The sequence below is a fragment of the Hyla sarda genome, chromosome 3 (genome assembly GCF_029499605.1).
Source record: "Hyla sarda isolate aHylSar1 chromosome 3, aHylSar1.hap1, whole genome shotgun sequence".
NCBI classification, from domain to species: domain Eukaryota; kingdom Metazoa; phylum Chordata; class Amphibia; order Anura; family Hylidae; genus Hyla; species Hyla sarda.
The window spans coordinates 162,055,586-162,076,391 of NC_079191.1; the positions used below are offsets into that span (position 1 = coordinate 162,055,586).

The 20,806-nt window shown below is 40.9% G+C and overlaps 1 protein-coding gene across 1 annotated transcript in view; it reads left to right on the forward strand.

Moving 5' to 3' along the window:
* The window catches only part of LOC130360999 (probable cation-transporting ATPase 13A4), a 151,410-nt gene that overhangs the window by 90,224 nt on the left and 40,380 nt on the right, over positions 1 to 20,806 (forward strand). The window contains exons 15-20 of the mRNA XM_056563556.1: positions 1,442 to 1,531; positions 4,581 to 4,737; positions 7,259 to 7,376; positions 7,840 to 7,964; positions 9,364 to 9,521; positions 19,115 to 19,225. Of these exons, the coding sequence (XP_056419531.1) occupies positions 1,442 to 1,531; positions 4,581 to 4,737; positions 7,259 to 7,376; positions 7,840 to 7,964; positions 9,364 to 9,521; positions 19,115 to 19,225 (759 nt within the window). The remainder of the gene's footprint in view (positions 1 to 1,441; positions 1,532 to 4,580; positions 4,738 to 7,258; positions 7,377 to 7,839; positions 7,965 to 9,363; positions 9,522 to 19,114; positions 19,226 to 20,806) is intronic.

Below are 20,806 nucleotides of genomic sequence, written 5' to 3' on the forward strand. Positions count from 1 at the left end.
ACTCGTCTAACAGAATTCCAAACCCTCATACTGCCTATATTTCTCATGCAGAAATGTCCAAACTATTAACCCCTTAAGGACTGAGCGTTTTTCCATTTTTGCACTTTAGTTTTTTCCTCTTTACCTTTAAAAAAAACATAACTCTTTCAATTTTGCACCTAAAAATCCATATGATGGCTTATTTTTTGTGCCACCAATTCTACTTTGTAATGACATCAGTCATTTTACCCAAAACTAATAGAAACGAAAAAGAAAAAAAAATTGAAATAAAAACACAATTTTGTAACTTTTGGGGTCTTCCGTTTCTATGCAGTAAATGTTTCAGTAAAATTACGGCCCATAACATTAAAATGATACCCTACTTATATAGGTTTGATTTTGTTGTACTTCTGGAAAAAATCATGCAGGAAAATCTATACCTTTAAAATTGTCATCTTCTGACCCTTATAACTTTTTAAATTTTTCCGCATGAGGGTTGGTATGAGGCTAATTTTTTGCGCCGTGATCTGAAGTTTTTAGCGGTGCCATTTTTGTATTGATTGGACTTTTTGATCGCTTTTTATTCATTTTTTCATGATATAAAAAGTGACAAAAAATACGCTATTTTGGACTTTGGAATTTTTTTTTGCATGTACGCCATTGACCGTGCAGTTGAATTAATGATATATTTTTTATAATTCGGAAATTTTTGCACGCGGCGATACCACATATGCTTATTTTTATTTACACAGTTTTTCTTTAATGGGAAAAGGGGGGTGATTCAAACTTTCATTAGGGAAGGGGTTACATTTTTTGCAGTGTTATAGCTCCCATAGGGGGCTATAACACTGCACACACACTGATCTTTTACATTGATCAATGGTTTCTCATAGGAAAACATTGATCAATGATTCTGCTGCTTGACTTCTCCTGCCTTGATCTCAGGCACTGAACAGTCATTCGGCGATCGGACAACAAGAGGCAGGTAAGGGAACCCTCCTGCTATACTACAGCTGTTCGGGATGCCGTGATTTTGTTGCAGCGATCCCGAACAGCCCGCTGAAGTTTTATTTTCACTTTAGACGAGGCGTTCAACTTTGAACGTCACTTCTAAAGGATTAATAGCACGCGGCATCAGCCCGCGATCAGTGCCACGCGCTATTAGCCACGGGTCCCGGCCGTAGTTAGAGGCCGGGCCAAACCTGCTATGACGCTGTGGCCCCGCGTTATAGAATGGGAGCGGACTCAGGGCGTACAGGTATGCCCTAAGTCCTTAAGGAGTTAAAATGTATGTTCACACACAGGAGATTTGATGTAGAAATGTCCACGTCCCTTTTATCCCTTGTAAAATATACATGTGGCAAAAACAAAAAGCATTAAGATATATAGAATGGGTGTCTCATACAGGCCTATATACATTTTCAAGCATTAATTTGTACATTTTTGTGAATTTTTTTTATAGGAAATTGACCAATCCTGTCAGATGGACAGTGATGAAAATATGCCAAGAACACATCATCTTATTGTAAAGCCTGGCATTCATTCTAATGAAGTAAGTATGACAAGCCAAATATAACAATAATATAAAAACATTTGGAATGGATTGTACTGTATTGGTTAAAAGTGTACCAGAAAGTTAACCAGTAGTTCTATTAAAAAAATATTATTCCTTCCAGTACTTATTATCTGCTTTTTGGAACACAAATCTCTCTGCTGAATCACAAGCACAGTGCTCTCTGCTGACATCTCTGTCCATTTTAAGAACTATCCAGAGTAGGAGAAAATCCCTATGGCAAACATATGCTGCTCTGGACAGTTCCTAAAATGGACAGAGATGTCAGCAGAGAGCACTGTGCTCGTGATGTCAGCAGAGAGCTCTGTGTTCCAAAAAGAAAATAATTTCCTCTAATATTCAGCAGCTAATAAGTACTGGAAGGATTAATATTTTTTAATAGAAGCAATTTACAAATCAGTTTAACTTTCTGGCACCAGTTTTCTCAAAAAAGTTTTCAACCGGAGTACCCCTTTTATAGTTCATTTGTGTAATATGAACTTTTATTATTCATATTCTTAAATACTATACAGTACATGGCCAGAGGTTGTTCTATAAAATTTCTCTAAATTTGGAGCTCTATTAAATTAGGCTGTATATGTAAATGCTAAGTATTATAATTTAGAATACTTTGAAGCTTTCCTTTTCCTTCTTGTACATATTACACATTTACTCTCCTCTCTTACTAAAGTGTACATCAGAAAGAAATAATGGTGGTGTGGTTTAGCTATAGTGCTGTGAGGATGGCCTTGCTGGAACTCTGTGTCGGTTTGCACCTTTTTTTATGCACTTCCTATGCCACCGTAAGGGATGTCTAGACATCGCAGAGGGACTGCAAAAACACCCCAACACTGGGTGACCTGCTCCACCTCTGATGCTCCTGGGATTGACCCGCTTTTTACACACGCCATTACCAGCTGCATCTTACACAGTGGCTGAAGACATGGCGCCTACCGTGACTTCTCAGGGTTCTGCGGGTTCATGTGTGAGCAGGGATCCCTACATCAATATGGATTTTAGGCACATCCACCTGTCCTGACTGGCTCCCCCCTCCCAAGACTGAGACTCACCATCTAATGATAATCTGGAAACGGTATTGTAGCACATTAAGTCAGCGAAACAACAAGCCCTGAAACCAGTGAGCCATGACATTGACCACCTGGCCATGCACACTTTGGCTGCAGAGACTACTACTGCAGCACAGGTGATTCCCTTTAAATGTCCTAGAGAATGAAGTCTTTGGCTCCTGCCAGCAGCTTCAGAAATTAACCCTACTGCTGAATGACCAAAAGGAAGAGATTTCCTGAGTTACATATTCAGAATGATCTAGGGGGTCAAGAGATATTTAACATAGCTGCCTCCTGACCTCTTATAGCACCATAGACCGGTGCTCGGATCAGGGACTCTGATGCTACAAACTGCTGGGGACACCTCTTTTATTTGTGAAAAAAGGGTTATGTTACTTTTCTCCTGAGAGCTATGCCCCTTTCTCTATCTGACTGATTTTCTATAGATTAAAGTTGAGCGAAATTACAATAAATTGGTTTGTAACGAACCTCGGCCGTTGGTTACTTTAATTTGCATAAATTAGTTTAGCTTTCCAAGTGCTTCGATTGCCTGGAAAAGTCCAGGATGACAGTCTCAGGTCTCCTGGACTGTATCCACCTTTTCTTGTCAATCAAAGCCATGCTTTTGTTCTCTGATGCCGAGAAGGTTTCGCTCAAGTTAATTGAACCTTATGAAAGGAAAGTTCCGATTATTGGGACTCCATTCAGACTTCTTGAACTGGATATTTGTCCTCATACTCTTTTCCACCTGCCTGGGTCCAAATGAATGCTATCCATTTTATATTTATGTTAGAAACATTCCTCTGCTGTATCAGGGCAAATTCGTATGTGGAGGGAATTTTGTTACTGGAGACCAGTTGTAAGGTGGCAGCATATGCAAATGATCTGTTAACTTTCATTACTAAACCAGTTGTATTGGCCAGGTCTCCATGCTTTTTACCTCCTTCAGATTATGCTGGGCCTCACAAGCCCTATAGTATCTTGGCATTTACCTCTCTAATGATCTCAGCATATTGCAGTTTTTAAAAACATTGCCCATTTAACCCCTTAAGGACTCAGTTTTTGCACTTTAGTTTTTACCTCCTCACCTTTTAATCCTTTCCCGACCCATGACATACATGTACATCATGGGTCGGCTCCCATTCTATAACATGGGGCCACGGCGTGGCCCCGCCTCATAGCGTGTTGGGGCCTGCACCTAGCAATGGCCAGTATCCGTGGCTAATAGCATGCGGCACTGATTGCTATTAACCCTTTAGACGCAGCGTTCAAAGTTGAACGCCGCGTCTAAAGTGAAAGTAAACTAATGGTGGTTAGCTCAGGGAGCTGTTCAGGATCGCCGTGATGAAATTGCGGCCTCCTGAACAGCTTACATGACAGCAGGAGAGTCCCTACCTTCCTCCTCGCTGTCCGATCACTGAGATCCAGGCATGAGCAGTCAAGCGGCAGAATCATTGATCAATAGTTTCCTATGAGAAAGCATTGATCAGTGTAAAAGATCAATGTATGCAGTGTTATAGCCCCCTATGGGAGCTATAACATTGCAAAAAAAAAGTGAAAAAAAAAGTGAATAAAGATCATTTAACCCCTTCCCTAATAAAATTTTGAATCACCCCTCTTTTCCCATTTAAAAACGGTGTAAATAAAAATAAACATAGGTAATATCGCCGCGTGCAGAAAAAATGACACTTTATGTTTATTCAGTAGGTCCATATGAATAAATGATACCCAACTCAGGGGTTAATACCGGACCTCACCACGATCGGTGATGTCCGGTATTAGCCACGGGTCCCGGCCTTTGCTAGGTGCTGGGACTGACCAGCGCGTGACCCTGTGTTATTTCATGGGAGCGGGTTCAGGGCATGCAGGGATATCAGTATGTGCATTTATTAATAATAAGTCATATATTTGTATGGAGATACACTGTTAAAAATGTACCATGTTTTCCTTTACATTTTACTGAATTATAACATCTGTTGTAGACTACAGTGGATGGAATTATCATACTACAACAATTTCCATTTTCCTCAAGCCTCCAGCGTATGTCTGTTATATCCCAAGTTATGGGAAGTGAGGAACACTTGGTTTTCATGAAAGGAGCACCAGAAATGGTAACAAACTTCTGCACCCCTGAATCAGGTAATGGGTATTTTATATGACAGATAGGTTAGGAAGGTCTCATATTACTGACCAATTTCCTTTAGAATTAGTCATAAGACTTACATGGGTTGTGTATAAAATCAGCACTCCAGAAGAGTAACTCAATGGTTTCCTTGCCTGAAAAATGGTCATTATCCTTAAATGTTGCCATATTACACATTGGTGTTTTTTTGCAAACAAAATAAATAAAAGAAAAATTCACATTAACTAAAAGGCAAAGGCGTACCTTGTAGCTTCTTGGCCCCAATGCAAAATCTGTAACAGGGCCCCATGTAGCTTTTGTAAAATTTGTTTCTTATGGGGCAGATGTACCTTGGGGCTCCCTTAAGCACCAGGCTCCAGTGCGACTGCTATCTCTGCACCCCCTATAGTTATGCCCCTGCTGGAGCGCCACCTCTTCTTTTAATACACAGTATTAGTGGTGGATTGGACAGTAGAGAGTGCTTTATAATACTTTCTTACTGTATAGGTTGAACATACAGACATGAAACATGCTGAAATGATCTTTCTTAACTGCTCCTTAAAACATAATAGTGTTAACAGTGTAATTGCACAAACTGTTACTGAAGCCTTAGATCAAGGGGAATAATCAAATCTTATTACATAAAGGGGTTGTTATTTTTATATTTTATTTTTTTAAAGGGTGAGTGTGATTAAAAAAAATGTATATATTACCTCCTTAATTTTCCTGCTGCTACTACTACTACTCGTAATTTCACCCTTTAGACGACGTGATCAATGCCGATCACAATATCTAAAGTGAAAGTGATAGTTGCCAGTAGCTCAGTGGAGCTCACAGAACTCCCGCAATATGATAGTGGGGGTTTGGTGAGCTAAAATGGTGGAGGAGGTTCCCCTTACCTGCTTCCTGCTGCCAATCACCAATCCAATGATGCAGCCTAGCTAAATTAGGCTGTATTAGTGGATTGCCAATCACACCATATAATGCTATGCCATAGTCGTAGCATCAAACAGTTAATGCAATCCAATGACTGCATTTAAAAGTGTAAAATAAAAAAGTCTCTAAAATTACACAAAACCCCATCACCTAATGCAAATTAAATCACCATAATTTTCCCATTTTACAAAAAAAAAAAAATACTTATTTGGTATTGCTGCGAGCATGTGTCCAAATTATTAAAATATACTGTTTAGGAAGCTGCACAGTAAACAACGTAAACATAAAAAAATATCAAAAAGCCTGGACAAAAATGGTACTGATAAAAACTAAAGATCATGGCGCAAAAAATAAGTCCTCATACAGCCCTGTATAGGAAAAATAAAAAAAGTTAAGTTAGTTACAATTTTATGTATACCAATTTTTTTTTTTTTTATGTTTGCAATTTTTTTAAAGTAGTTCAATATTTTAAAAACTATAAATTGGGTATTTTGTTAATCACATTCACCTACAGAATAAACATAATGTAAAATTTTCTCATAAAATACACTGCATAAAAACCAAACCCCCCAAAGATTCTTATGAATTTCACTATTTTATGGTTTTGCGGTACATTTTATAGTAAAATTAAAGCTATCAATACAAACTAAAATTGGTTGTGCAAAATACAAGACCTCATATGGGTCTGTAGGTGGAAAAATAAAAGAGTTATGGATTTTAAAAGAGAGGAGGAAAAAAATGAAAATGTTAAAATGTAAATCCAACAGATAAGGTGCATGGTGCTATACACGGACATAGACGTGGCTCTCACACAGAAATGGGTTACAGCTGTTGCGCATGCGCCAAGGCACGCTTCCTCAGACTGAGGAAGCGTGCCTTGGCGCATGCGCAACAGCTGTCACCCATTTCTATGTGAGAGCCACGTCTATGTCCGTGTATAGCACCATGCACCTTATCTGTTGGATTTAATGAACCGGCTTTTCATCCTGAGAAGTGGTAAGTGCGATTCAATTTCCTATACTACCGAAATTTACAAATATGTTTAACTTTCTGGCACCAGTTGATTTGAAAAAAATAATAATAATTTCCCCTGGATTTCCCCTTTAAGGCCAAAATGGGCTGAGTCCTTAAAAGGTTAAATAAAACAAAAATACTGGTGGACAATCCCTGTAATCTTTATTCATGAATGTCTCTCTTTATAATATCTAGCTTTATATAAAAGTCACCCATTTAAACAGTGGCATACATAGAGCAAATGGTGCCCAATAGCACATATTAAAATGGACCTCCTATTATGGCATTGTGTTTTGCCCCCTATTACAGAAAGGTCTGGTGTTTATTTCTCTTTGTTTTCCATGACCCATTTTTTAACACCCCCCCCCCCCCCCCCTCTATTATCATGATGGCAATGCAGGTCCCTGGTGAGAGAAGTTTTGCACAACTTCTTAACAATTGAGAAAGAAAAGCGTCCAACCAGAACAGGGCCCCCTCTCTGCAAGGGCCTCATAGCAGCTGTCTAGTCTGCCACTGTAGTATGTACACCTATGTGTTAGAAATATTAGCCTATGCTTAGAAATAGAAAAATAATTCATTGTTTTACAGTCCCTCAAAATTTCTCCAATGAGCTTCAGCTATACACTCTCCAGGGATTCAGAGTAATTGGTCTGGCATATAAAAAAGTACAATGCGCAAAAGACATGAACACAGAAACTTACACAAGGTAAATTATCTATGAATTACGAGATATATTAACATTAAGTACTACCATATAGAAGTTTATAAAGATATTTATGAAATAAATATATTTTTAACTTTTAGATGGCATTAAAGCCTTATTGTTATTTAAAACAACTTTTGACATGTTGGCCAAACAACTCCTAAGAACCCCTGAGATAGTGAGTTACAGCCAGTTGAAGTCACCTCCAGCACGTGCGGCTCTTCCCAGCTGTCAATCAAATCTGACCTTTTCTTTGCATAAGTCTATGTAGAGAAAAGGTCAGATCTGTTGGCCGAACAGAGAGTGGAGCGCTTCCACACACTTCACTGGCTTATAACTCGTGATTGAAGTGGGTCTGGACGACATGTCAATTTTTTTTTTTTTTCAAATGGCATTAATGCATTAACTTTTAGAAGAATAATAAGTACTATAATATGTCACATCATTGATCTCCATTTTATTTAAGGGAGGAGGTGGAATCAGATCTTGTGTTTCTTGGTCTTCTGATACTTGAAAATCGATTAAAACCCGAAACCATCCCAGTTTTAAGGGAGATAAACAATGCTTTAATCCGGAATGTTATGATTACAGGTAGATATCACATATTTTTTTCTATATAGAAACTTTAAAAATAAATGGGAAGGGACAGGGAAAAAAAGCACCTAACGATGCCTTATTAACCCCTTAACAACGCAGGACGTATATTTACGTCCTGCGCCGACTCCCGCGATATGAAGCGGGATCGCGCCGCGATCCCACATCATATCGCGTCGGTCCCGGCACTCATCAACGGCCGGGACCCGTGGCTAATACTACACATCACCGATCGCGGCGATGTGCGGTATTAACCCTTTAGAAGCGGCGGTCAAAGCTGACCGCCGCTTCTAAAGCGAAAGTGAAAGTGACCCGGCTGCTCAGTCAGGCTGTTCGGGACCGCCGCGGTGAAATCGCGGCATCCCGAACAGCTGACCGGACACCGGGAGGGCCCTTACCTGCCTCCTCGGTGTCCGATCGACGAATGACTGCTCCGTGCCTGAGATCCAAGCAGGAGCAGTCAAGCGCCGATAACACTGATCACAGGTGTGTTAATACACGCCTGTGATCTGTGTAAATGATCAGTGAGTGCAGTGTTATAGGTCCCTATGGGAGCTATAACACTGCAAAAAAAATGTAAAAAAAAAGTGTTAATAAAGGTCATTTTACCCCTTCCCTAATAAAAGTTTGAATCACCCCCTTTTCCCATAAAAAAAATAAAACCGTGTAAAAATAAATAAAAATAAACATATGTGGTATCGCCGCGTGCGTAAATGTTCTAACTATAAAAATATATCATTAATTAAACCGCACGGTCAATGGCGTACGCGCAAAAAAATTCCAAAGTCCAAAAAAGCTTATTTTGGTCACTTTTTATACCATTAAAAAATGAATAAAAAGTGATCAAAAAGTCTGATCAAAACAAAAATCATACCGATAAAAACTGAGTCCTCATACTGCCCTGTACGTGGAAAAATAAAAAGTTATAGGGGTCAGAAGATGACATTTTTAAACATATGAATTTTCCTGCATGTAGTTATGATTTTTTCCAGAAGTGCGACAAAATCAAACCTATATAAGTAGGGTATCATTTTAACCGTATGGACCTACAGAATAATGATAAGGTGTAATTTTTATCGAAATATGCACTGCGTAGAAAGGGAAGCCCCCAAAAGTTACAAAATGGCGTTTTTTCTTCGATTTTGTCACACAATTATTTTATTTTCCGTTTTGCCGTGCATTTTTGGGTAAAATTACTAATGTCACTGCAAAGTAGAATTGGCAACACAAAAAATAAGCCATAATATGGATTTTTAGGTGGAAAATTGAAAGGGTTATGATTTTTAAAAGGTAAGGAGGAAAAAACGAAAGTGCAAAAACGGAAAAACCCTGAGTCCTTAAGGGGTTAATAGGGAAATTGTTAATAGAAAAATTGCTAAATTATGTTTCACTATAGGTGATAATCTTCAGACAGCAATAACTGTTGCAAGAAATTCTGGCATAGTCCAAAAATATACTGAAGTGATTCTAATTGAAACAAGTGAGCCAAGTGTCAGCTGCCCTGCATCTATTACATGGAGACAAATGGAAATGGAAGATGCTAATGAAATGACAGTAAGGCACCATGGCAATCCTGAGTTTAAGTACTGTTTATACCTATTTGATGGTAAATATGTGTATGTATAGTCAAGAATACTTTTCACACTGAAAACAGGAATGTATTCTAACTTAAAGGGGTACTCCGGTAGAAAACAATGTTTTTAAAATCAACTGGTTTGTAAATTACTTCTATTTAAAAATCATAATCCTTCCAGTACTTATCAGCTGCTGTATGCTCCAGGAAGTTTTGTAGTTCTTTTCTGTCTGAAAATAGAGCTCTCTGCTGACACCTCTGTCCATGTCAGGAACTGTCCAGAGCAGGAACAAATCCCCATAGCAAACCTCTCCTGCTCTGGACAGTTCCTAAAATGGACAGAGGTGTCAGCAGAGAGCACTGTGGTCAGACAGAAAAGAACCATACAACTTCCTCTGCAGCATACAGCAGCTGATAAGTTCTTGAAGGATTAAGGTTTTTATAGAGAAGTAATTTGCAAATCTGTTTAACTTTCTGGCACTAGTTTATTAGGAAAATAAAACAGTTTTCCACCAGAGTACCCCTTTAATGACGAAAGTCAGGGTGATTTGTTGGAGTATTATGTCAATATTAAGCTATGTTCATGCACATACAAAAGAAAAAAACTGGAGTCATTTGTCATTTTGTAAAGATTAAGAAATAGTTTTTATTGACATATAGTTACATTAAAATAGGAGAATATCCACCCAGGAGGGGGAAGACAATCAACCAAGGGTGTCACTCTGGTAGCATAAAAAAGTGCCTTAGTGCATAATATAGAACAGGGCTAGCATAAAACAAGACTATAGCAGTGAATAATGTAAACAAAGATAAAAGTGCAAATAATGCAAAAATGGACCATAGTAACAATCAAATACTTAGCCATACATGATAGTAGAGAGGCACAGGATACCGGTTTCAGCAAACCTTTGTCGACAAATATGTAATCATAAGTATATAATTGTTACTATGCTTCTTTTTTGCACTATTTGCACATATATCTTTGTTTACATTATTCGCTGCTATTGCCTTGTTGTATGCTAGCCCTGTTTTATATTATACACTAAGGCACTTTTTGATAATACCAGAGTGACACCCTTGGTTGATTGTCATCCTCCTTCCTGTGTTCATGCACAGTAGTTTGAGCCATAAACAGATAAAAAGATAAACAAAAAGAAGAAAAACACTGATTAAAAAACTGTGTGAACAATAAAATAACAAAAATAAGGCCTAAAATACATACTGTGTGTAAACATAGCCTCATTGAGAAAGATTTATTAAAACTGGTGTTGGAGAAGAGTGGTGCAGTTTCCCATAACAACCAATCAGATGGCTTATTTTATTTTTAAATAGGCCTCTAAAAAATGAAAGCAATCTGATTGGTTGCTATGGGCAACTGCACCACCATTCCTCCACACAGGTTTTGATGAATCTCCACCATTGTGCCTTTAGAAAGTAACTGTCAACGAAACTTTTCTAAACATACTCAGGCTATGTTCCCTAACTACTCCTAACACCCCTCCCACCCTTAAAAAAAATGTCACAGCTTTAAAAAAAAGTGTATCATACCTTTAACTCCTTGGGGACGGAGCCCATTATAACCCTAGGGACGGAAGCATTTTTTGCAATTCTGACCACTGTCACTTTAAGCATTAATAACTCTGGGGTGTTTTTACTTTTCATTCTGATTCCGACATTGTTTTTTTGTGACATATTCTACTTCATGTTAGTGGTAAATTTTTATCGATACTTGCATCATTTCAAATTCCAATATTTCATGAAAAAATTGAAAATTTTGCATTTTTCGAACTTTGAAGCTTTCTGTTTGTAAGGAAAACAGACATTCCAAATAAATTATATATTGATTCACATATACAATATGTCTACTTTATGTTTGCATCATAAATTTGACATGTTTTTACTTTTGGAAGACATCAGAGGGCTTCAAAGTTCAGCAGCAATTTTCCACAAAATTTTCAAAATCAGAATATTTAAGGGACCAGTTCAGTTTTGAAGTGGATTTAAAGGGCCTTCATATTAGAAATACCCCATAAATGACCACATTATAAAAACTGCACCCCTGAAAGTATTCAAAATGATATTCAGAAAGTGTGTTAACCCTTTAGGTGTTTCACAGGAATAGCAGCAAAGTAAAGGAGAAAATTCAAAATATTCATTTTTAACACTCGCATGTTCTTGTAGACCCAGTTTGTGAATTTTTACAAGGGGTAATAGGAGAAAAAGCCCCCCAAAATTTGTAACCCAATTTCTCTCGAGTAAGGAAATACCTCATATGTGTATGTGAAGTGTTCGGTGGGCGCAGTATAGGGCACAGAAGGGAAGGAGCGACAGTGGGATTTTGGAGAGTGAATTTTTCTGAAATGGTTTTTGGGGGGCATGTCACATTTAGGAAGCCCCTATGGTGCCAGAACAGCAAAAAAAAAAAAAAAAACACATGGCATGCTATTTTGGAAACTACACCCATAAAGGCACGTAACAAGGGGTCCAGTGAGCCTTAATACCCCACAGGTGTTGGACGACTTTTCGTTAAAGTCGGATGTGTTTAATGAAGAAAAAACTTTTTTCACTAAAGTGCAGTTTTTTTTTCCAAAATTTACCATTTTTACAAAGGGTAATGGGAGGAAATGCCCCCCAAAATGTGTAACTTCATCTCTTCTGAGTATGGAAATACCCCATGTTAGGGTGTAAAATGCTCTGCGGGCGAACTACAATACTCAGAAGAGAAGGAGTCACATTTGGCTTTAGGAAAGCAAATTTTGCTGAAATGGTTTATGGGGGGCATGTCACATTTAGGAAGCCCCTATGGTGCCAGAACAGCACAAAAACACCCACATGGCATACTATTTTGGAAATTACACCCCTCAAAGCACATAACAAGGGGTACAGTGAGCCTTAACACCCCACAGGTGATTGACAAAATTTCATTAAAGTTGGACGTGTAAATTAAAAATTTGATTTTTAACGCTGAAATGCTGGTGTTACCCCAAACTTTTCATTTTCACAAGGAGTAATAGGAGAAAATGTCCCACACAATTTGTAACCTCATTTCTCTTGAGTAAGGAAATACCTCATATGTGTATGTAAAGTGATCTGCGTGTGCACTAGAGGGCTCAGAAGGGAAGGAGCAACATTGGGCTTTTGGAGAATGAATTTTGCTGAAATGGTTTTTGGGGGCATGTCGCATTTAGGAAGCCCCCATGATGCCAGAACAGTAAAAAAAAAAAAACACATGGCATACTATTTTGGAAACTACACCCCTCACAGAACTTAATAAGGGGTGCAGTGAGCATTTATACCCCACTGGCATTTGACAGATCTTTGGAACAGTGGGCTGTGCAAATGAAAAATAACATTTTTAATTTTTATGGACGACTGTTCAAAAAATCTGTCAGACACCTGTGGTGCGTAAATGCTCACTGGATCCCTTGTTACATTCCGTGAGGGGTGTCATTTCCCAAATGGGGTCACATGTGGAGGGGGTCCACTGTTCTGGCACCATGGGGGCTTTGTAAACACACATAGCCGTCAATTCCAGCCTAATTCTCTCAAAAAGCCCAATGGCACGCCTTCTCTCCTGGGCATTGTAGTTGTCCCGCAGAGCACTTTACTTCCACTCCAGAAATGGAGTTACAAATTTTGGGGGGCTTTTTTTTACTATTACCCCTTGTGAAAATGAAAAATTTGGGGTAACGCCAGCATTTCAGGGGGAAAAAAAACAAATTTTACATTTTCATGACCAACTTTAACGAAAATTTGTCAAAGACCTGAAGGGTGTTAAGGCTCACTATACCCCTTGTTACATTCCGTGATGGGAGTAGGTTCCAAATTGGGGTCACATGTGGGTGTTTTTTTTTTCCGTTCATGTCAGACCCGCTGTAAGGATCAGCCACCCCTGTGCAAATCACCAATTTAGGCCTCAAATGTACATGGCGCTCTCTCACTCCTGAGCCATGTAGTTCGCCCGCAGAGAATTTTACACACATGGGCTATTTCCGTAAGAAATTGTGTTACAAATTTTGGGGGTAATTTTCTCCTTTTACCTCTTGTGAAAATGAAAAGTATTGGGCAAAACCAGCATGTTAGTGTAAAATGTTTTATTTTTTTACACAAACATTCTGGTGTAGACCCAAATTTACCTTTTCATAAGGGGTAAAAGGAGAAAAATCCCCCCAAAATTTGTAGTGCAATTTCTCTCGACTACGGAAATACCCCATATGTGGCCCAACACTGTTGCCTTGAAATACGACAGGGCTCTGAAGTGAGAGCGTGCCCTGCGCATTTGAGGCCTGAATAAGGAATTTGCAATAGGGGCGGACCCGGTTACCTACAGTAAAACCCTACAGCAGTGTTTCCCAAACAGGGTGCCTCCAGCTGTTGCAAGACTCCCAGCCTGCCAGGACAGTCTATGGCTGTCCAGCAATACTGGGAGTTGGGGTTTTGCAACAGCTGGAGGCTCTGTTTAAGAAACACTGCCGTATGAGACATTTTTCATTTTTATTGGGGGGGGGGGACGTGTAAGGGGGTGTATATGTAGTGTTTTACTTTTTATTATTTGTTAGTGTAGTGTAGTGAAGTGTTTTTAGGGTACATTCACACAGGCGGGGGTTCACAGTAAGTTTTCCACTGGGAGCTGCCGCAGCTCAAACTTGTAGAAGGAAACCCACTGTAAACGCGCCCGTGTGAATGTACCCTGTACATTCACATGTGGGGGCGCCCCAAACCTTCAGCTGTGGCAAAATGACAACTCCCAGAATGCACTGACAGACCTTACATGCTGGGAGTTGTAGTTTTACTACAGCTGTAGGCACACTGGTGGAGAACCACTGAGTTAGAAAACAGACTCTAGCTCAGTGATTCCAACCAATGTGCCTCCAGCTGTTGCAAAACTACAACTCCCAGCATGTACATTCTGTCAGTGCATTCTGGGAGTTGTAGTTTTACTACAGCTGTAGGCACACTGGTGGAGAACCACTGAGTTAGGAAACATATTCTAGCTCAGTGTTTCCCAATCAGTGTGCCTACAGCTGTTGCCAAACTACAATTCCCAGCATGGCCAGACAGTCAGGGATGCTGGGCGTGTAGTTCTGCAATATCTGGCGCTTCAGATGTTGCAGAACTACAACTCCCAACATGCCTGGACAGTCTGGGCATGCTTGGAGTTGTAGTTATGCAACAACTGGGGAAGAACAGTTTGGAGACTGCTAAGTAGTGGCCTCCAAACTGTAGCCCTCCAGATGTTGCAAAACTACAACTCCGAGCATGCCCAGACTGTCCAGGCATGCTGAGAGTTGTAGTTCTGCAACATATGAAGAGCCAGATATTGCAGAACTACACGCTCAGCATCCCTGACTGTCTGGCCATGCTGGGAGTTATAGTTTTGCAACATCTGGAGGGTTACAGTTTGGAGACCATCATATAGTGGTCTCCAAACTGTGCCACTTCAGATGTTGCAAAACTACAACACCCAGCATGCCCAGACAGTCAGTGCATGCTGAAAGTTGTAGTTTTGCAACATCTGGAGGACCACAGTTTAGAGACCACTATACAGTGGTCTCCAAACTGTGACCCTCCAGATGTTGCAAAACTACAACTCCCAGCATGCCCAGGCAGCCTTTGGCTGTGTGGGCATGCTGGGAGTTGTAGTTTTGCAGCTTTTAGAAGCCCACAGTGAAGATCACTGACCGCGATCTTCACTGCAGCCTTCTCCGCCACACTTTCCGGCCACTCAAAGTGCCGTCGCCGCCGCCACCGCTGCTACAGGATGCCTCCACCGGTCCGGGTAAGTCGGCCCATGCTCCCCCACTTGCCGCACGTGTTCCCCCCGCTCTGCCCCGACTTCGATCGGTGCGCAGAGCGGGGGGAAATGAACTCTAAACCCCCTGCCCCCCTCTTGCCATTGGAGGTCAGCCTGACCGACCAATGGCAGGGGTTAGGAGGGGGTGGCAACACTGCCACCTCGCTCCTATGCTTTAGGCTGGTCGGAGCTGTCTCTGAAAGCTCCGATCATGCTTATTTTCCGGGAGATTGGGTCGCCAGTGACCCGATTAGCCCGTATCGGGGTCAAATCGCTGGTCTGAATTGACCAACAATATGCCGCGATCGCTGACATGGGGGGGTCTCAGGACCCCCCTAGGCATTGCCATGGGATGCCTGCTGATAGATATCAGCAGTCATCCCGGTCCGATCACCACCCGGTGAGCGGCGGTGATCGGAAATGCGGAGGGCGTATGGATACATAGGGCGTCCTTAAGTGACGGGACGCGAGGGTGTATGCATACGCCCTCCGTCCCCAAGGAGTTAATCTTGCTCACATAGTGCAATCTCCCAGCATGAGGAAGTGGGCTTTTTGCAGCAGGCATGACATTGCTGCTTGGGGACAACTTACGCCCTCACATCGTTGCAGCGCTTTGATAAATAGAAGACATCAAGCTCTGTGCATCTTTCAGTGAGGCTCTATGCATGTTTCAGTAAGGCTCTTTTTGTAGCCTTTAAAGTGGAACTCCGGTGGAAAAAGGTGGAAAACAAAGGTTTTTCAACTGGCTCCAGAAAGTTAAACAGATTTGTAAATGACTTCCATTTCAAAATCTGAAGCTTTCCAGTTCTTATCGGCTGCTGCATACTACAAAGAAAATTGTTTCATTCTTTTCAGTCTGACAACAGTGCTCTCTGCTGACACCTCTGTCCGTGTCAGGAACTGTCCAGATTAGAAGCATATCCCCCTAGCAAACATCTCCTGCTCTGGAAAGTTCCTGACATGTTCCGGGGGCTTCTGCTCTGGTCTGAGATCAAGCAGACCAGAGCAGAAGATCGCCAATAACGCTGATCAGTGCTATGCATGTGCATAGCACTGAACAGAATTAGCAATCAAATGATTGCAAAAAATTGTCTCCTATGGGACACAAAAAGTGTAAAAAAAAAGTTAAATGTAAACAAAAAAAGTAAAAAATTTGAAAAATCCCCTCCCCCAATAAAAATGTTAATTGTTCCTTTTTCCCATTTTACCCCCAAAAAGTGTAAAATAAATAAATAAATAACATATTGGTATTGCCGCAAGCGTAATTCTCCTATCAAAATATAATGTTAATGATTCCCAACAGTGAACAGCATAAACGTTAAAAAAAAATCCCAAACTGCAGCTTTTTTGTCGCATTTTATAAAAAAAAAAAAAACATTTTAAACGATTTAAAAGTTTCATATACCGTATATACTCGAGTATAAGCCGAGTTTTTCAGCACGATTTTTCGTGCTGAAAACACCCCCCTCGGCTTATACTCGAGTGAACTCCCCCACCCGCAGTGGTCTTCAACCTGCGGACCTCCAGAGGTTTCAAAACTACAACTCCCAGCAAGCCCGGGCAGCCATCGGCTGTCCGGGCTTGCTGGGAGATGTAGTTTTGAAACCTCCGGAGGTCCGCAGGTTGAAGACCACTGCGGCCTTCGACATCATCCAGCCCCCTCTCACCCCCCTTTAGTTCTGAGTACTCACCTCCGCTCGGCGCTGGTCCGGTCCTGCAGGGCTGTCCGGAGAGGAGGTGGTCCGGTGGCATAGTGGTTCCGGGCTGCTATCTTCACCGGGGAGGCCTCTTCTAAGCGCTTCGGGCCCGGCCTCAGAATAGTCACGTTGCCTTGACAACGACGCAGAGGTGGGTTCATTGCCAACGTACTTCTGCGTCATTGTCAAGGCAACGCCTCTATTCCGGGCCGGAAGCACGGAGAAGAGGCACCCCTGGTGAAGATAGCAGCCCGGAACCACTATGCCACCGGACCACCTCCTCTCCGGACAGCACTGCAGGACCGGACCAGCGCCGAGCGGAGGTGAGTACTCAGAACTAAAGGGGGTGAGAGGGGGCTGGATGATGTCGAAGGCCGCAGTGGTCTTCAACCTGCGGACCTCTGGAGGTTTCAAAACTACAACTCCCAGCAAGCCCGGACAGCCGATGGCTGCCCGGGCTTGCTGGGAGTTGTAGTTTTGAAACCTCTGGAGGTCCGCAGGTTGAAGACCACTGAGGGCGAATGATGAGAAGAGGATGATGAAGGGGGGGGGGGATGATGACAAGAGGATGATGAAGGGGGGGGGATGATGAAGGGGGGATGTGTGGGATGATGACAAGGGGATGATGAAGGGGGGATGTGTGGGATGATGACAAGGGGATGATGAAGGGGGGATGTGTGGGATGATGACAAGGGGATGATGAAGGGGGGATGTGTGGGATGATAAGGGGATGATGAAGGGGGGATGTGTGGGATGATAAGGGGATGATGAAGGGGGGATGTATGGGATGATGAAAAGGGGATGATGATGAGGATGTTAATGACGGGTCTGGATGATGACAGGGGGGGATGATGTATTTCCCACCCTAGGCTTATACTCGAGTCAATAACTTTTCCTGGGATTTTGGGTTGAAATTAGGGGTCTCAGCTTATACTCGGGTCGGCTTATACTCGAGTATATACGGTACACAAATATTGTAGTGATAAAAAGTGCAGATCACGGTGCAAAAAATGAGCCCTCATTCGTCAAAATAGAGGGATTTTAAACATACTAATTTGGTTAAAAAGTTTGAGATTATTTTTTAAGCGGTACAATAATAGAAAAGTATCAAGTCATAGGTATCATTTTAATTGTATTGACCCACAGAACAAAGAAAACAGAGTGAAAACAAAACCTTCCAAAATTTGCAAAATTGCGGTTTTCTTATCAATTTCCCCACACAAATAATGTTTTTTTGTTGTGCCATACATTTTATGGTAAAATGAGTGACATCATTACAAAGGACAACTGGTTATGCAAAAAACAAGCTGTAATGTGGATATATATAAAAGAGTTAGGATTTTTAGAAAGCAAGGAGATAAAAACGAAAATGTAAAAATAAATGTGGCTGTGTCCTTAAGGGGGCCAAAATGGGCTGTTGTCCTTAAGGGGTTAAAGATTTGGTTAATGTTCATTCCTTCAGTTTCAGTTTATGGCCAGTATGATTAAAACTTGAACTTAAAAAAAAAAAGAGAGAAAAGAAATATGCTTAAAAGTGTTCTATTCTGACCCCTTTATTAGGGTTTATTTTTGAAACCTTAATCTGCAGTTTTTATAGGTACAATACTGGTTTAGATGGGACTTTTTCATCTATTTTATATAAATGCTAAGTTTACATTCCATATTTCCCTGATCAACTACCGATTTATATAGCCATATGGCAGCCGCACAGGAGTTAACAAAAAATCTGTATATCTTAAATCAACAATTGCAGATTTATCTGCAGATCAACAGCTTTTCTGCTAAAAATAAATAAATAAATCAGCAACATTGCATATTCATTGTGGACTTTGAGTTCTTCATTGATTGTCTGCTCTTGACTTCCATGCCACAAAATCATTGTAAAAGCATGTATTTACACTAAATTCTTCTGTTTCTAACTATGCAGAATAAAAAATAAAAAAATGTTGTCATACCTTTTTCACCTTTGTAGTCAATTCCGTTACATGTAAATATGCCAAAATAGAACTTTTCCAAATTGTATGCAAATCAACTTCTTTTATTTTTTAATTTTTTGACTGACCACAATGTATTCTACTATCAGGTGGTTGATTTTGATATTAATAAATCCCGAGAAAATACCAGCTATTGTTTTGCCATGACTGGGAAAGCTTATCAGGTTATCGTACAACACTTCTACAGCCTACTACCAAAGGTACTAAACAGGAGTTTCTAAGAATCTAGTAACTTTAACTGTTTGTTCACGTTACACTTTAATTACACTTAAAGCGTACCTGTCAAATCCAACAAAAAAAAAAACATATTTTTTAAATATATCACTGTTTTTTTATTACATTTTTAATTTAGCTCACTAGTCTGAATTCCTCTCAAAGGGAGCAGGCGTGGCCTCACTGTGCAGGTCTCCGCCCCCTCCCTTAGTATGCTGTCTGCTCACATCTCCCCTAGTGTTAGCAAAACTACAACTCCCAGCTTGTCCTCACTGACAGTAGCGGGACACAAGCTGACAGTGGGAGGATTTTTCCTCCAGCTGTGAGCCCTGCACTCACAGCTGTCAATCAAGGAAGTGTGTCCATGACATAGGTGATGACGCATGGACACATCAGGACTAGTATGTGACCAAGCAGTCGGGGGGGGGGGGGGGGGGCAGTTGTTTGACTGGCTTTTTCAGTATGAAATACTGAAAGTTTTTTAATGAAAGCAATTGCAAAACCTATTGGTTTTACATGCTTTACAACATGTCAAAAGTTTTTGTATCTGACAGTGCCCATTTCAATTCTTACTTATATTATGCGGCAAAGGGCATCTGCTTATCTACTTATTATAATAAGAATGATGCCATAAGCTTAATTTAAAGGGAAACTGCTATCAGGTTTACCCGCTTTAACCTGTTGGTATAATTCCGGAGTGTCGGTGCCACTGATGATAACGATACTTACCCATCCTCCATACCGTAGTTCCGATAGCCTGTTATCTTCCTTGTCCAGGAGGCAGGCTTATACCTAATACAAAGTATATGCTGTATGGCAGAGGAATTTTAACTCCCTACAGTAGTTGATCTTACTAGATAGGATTTTGTGCCTGCAAACCACTGTTAATTCATTTCAAGTCAAATAACAAGGAATATAACAAGGAGACATAAAAAAAAGAAATCTGTTTACGTAAATTTTTTCAAGGGAAAAGAAAGTAGGCACACGGACCTATGTTATTGCATACACAGTTACATATAATCACAGAGACATTGTATAAAGCATTGGGGTGTTTTTTGTATCCGGAAGAGGTTTCTTTCCAGTAAGATTAATTGCTACTATCTGTTTGTAGGGGTACATTAAAGGAGTACTCCGCCCCAGAACATCTTATCCCCTATCCAAAGGATAGAGCATAAGAAGTCTGATCGCGGGGGTCCCGCCGCTGGGGACCCCCGGGATCTCGGCCGCAGCACCCCACTTTCATTACTGCACAGAACAAACTTGCTCTGTGCGTACTGACGGGTGATACAGGGGCTGGAGCATCGTGACGTCACAGCTCCTCCCCTCCTGACATCACAGCCTGTCCCCTTAATGCAGGTCTATGGGAGGGGGCTTAATGCAGGCCTTTGGATAGGGGATAAGATGTCTAGGGGCGGAGTACACCTTTAACATATACAGGTTCTCTGCTTTGGAAATTCCACTTGTAGGTCTTCCACTGCGGAATTGACCTAGAAGAATTTCCACAGCAGAAAATCTGCAGCAGATTTGGTGCAAAACCATTGATTATTTATGTGTGACCACACCCTTTC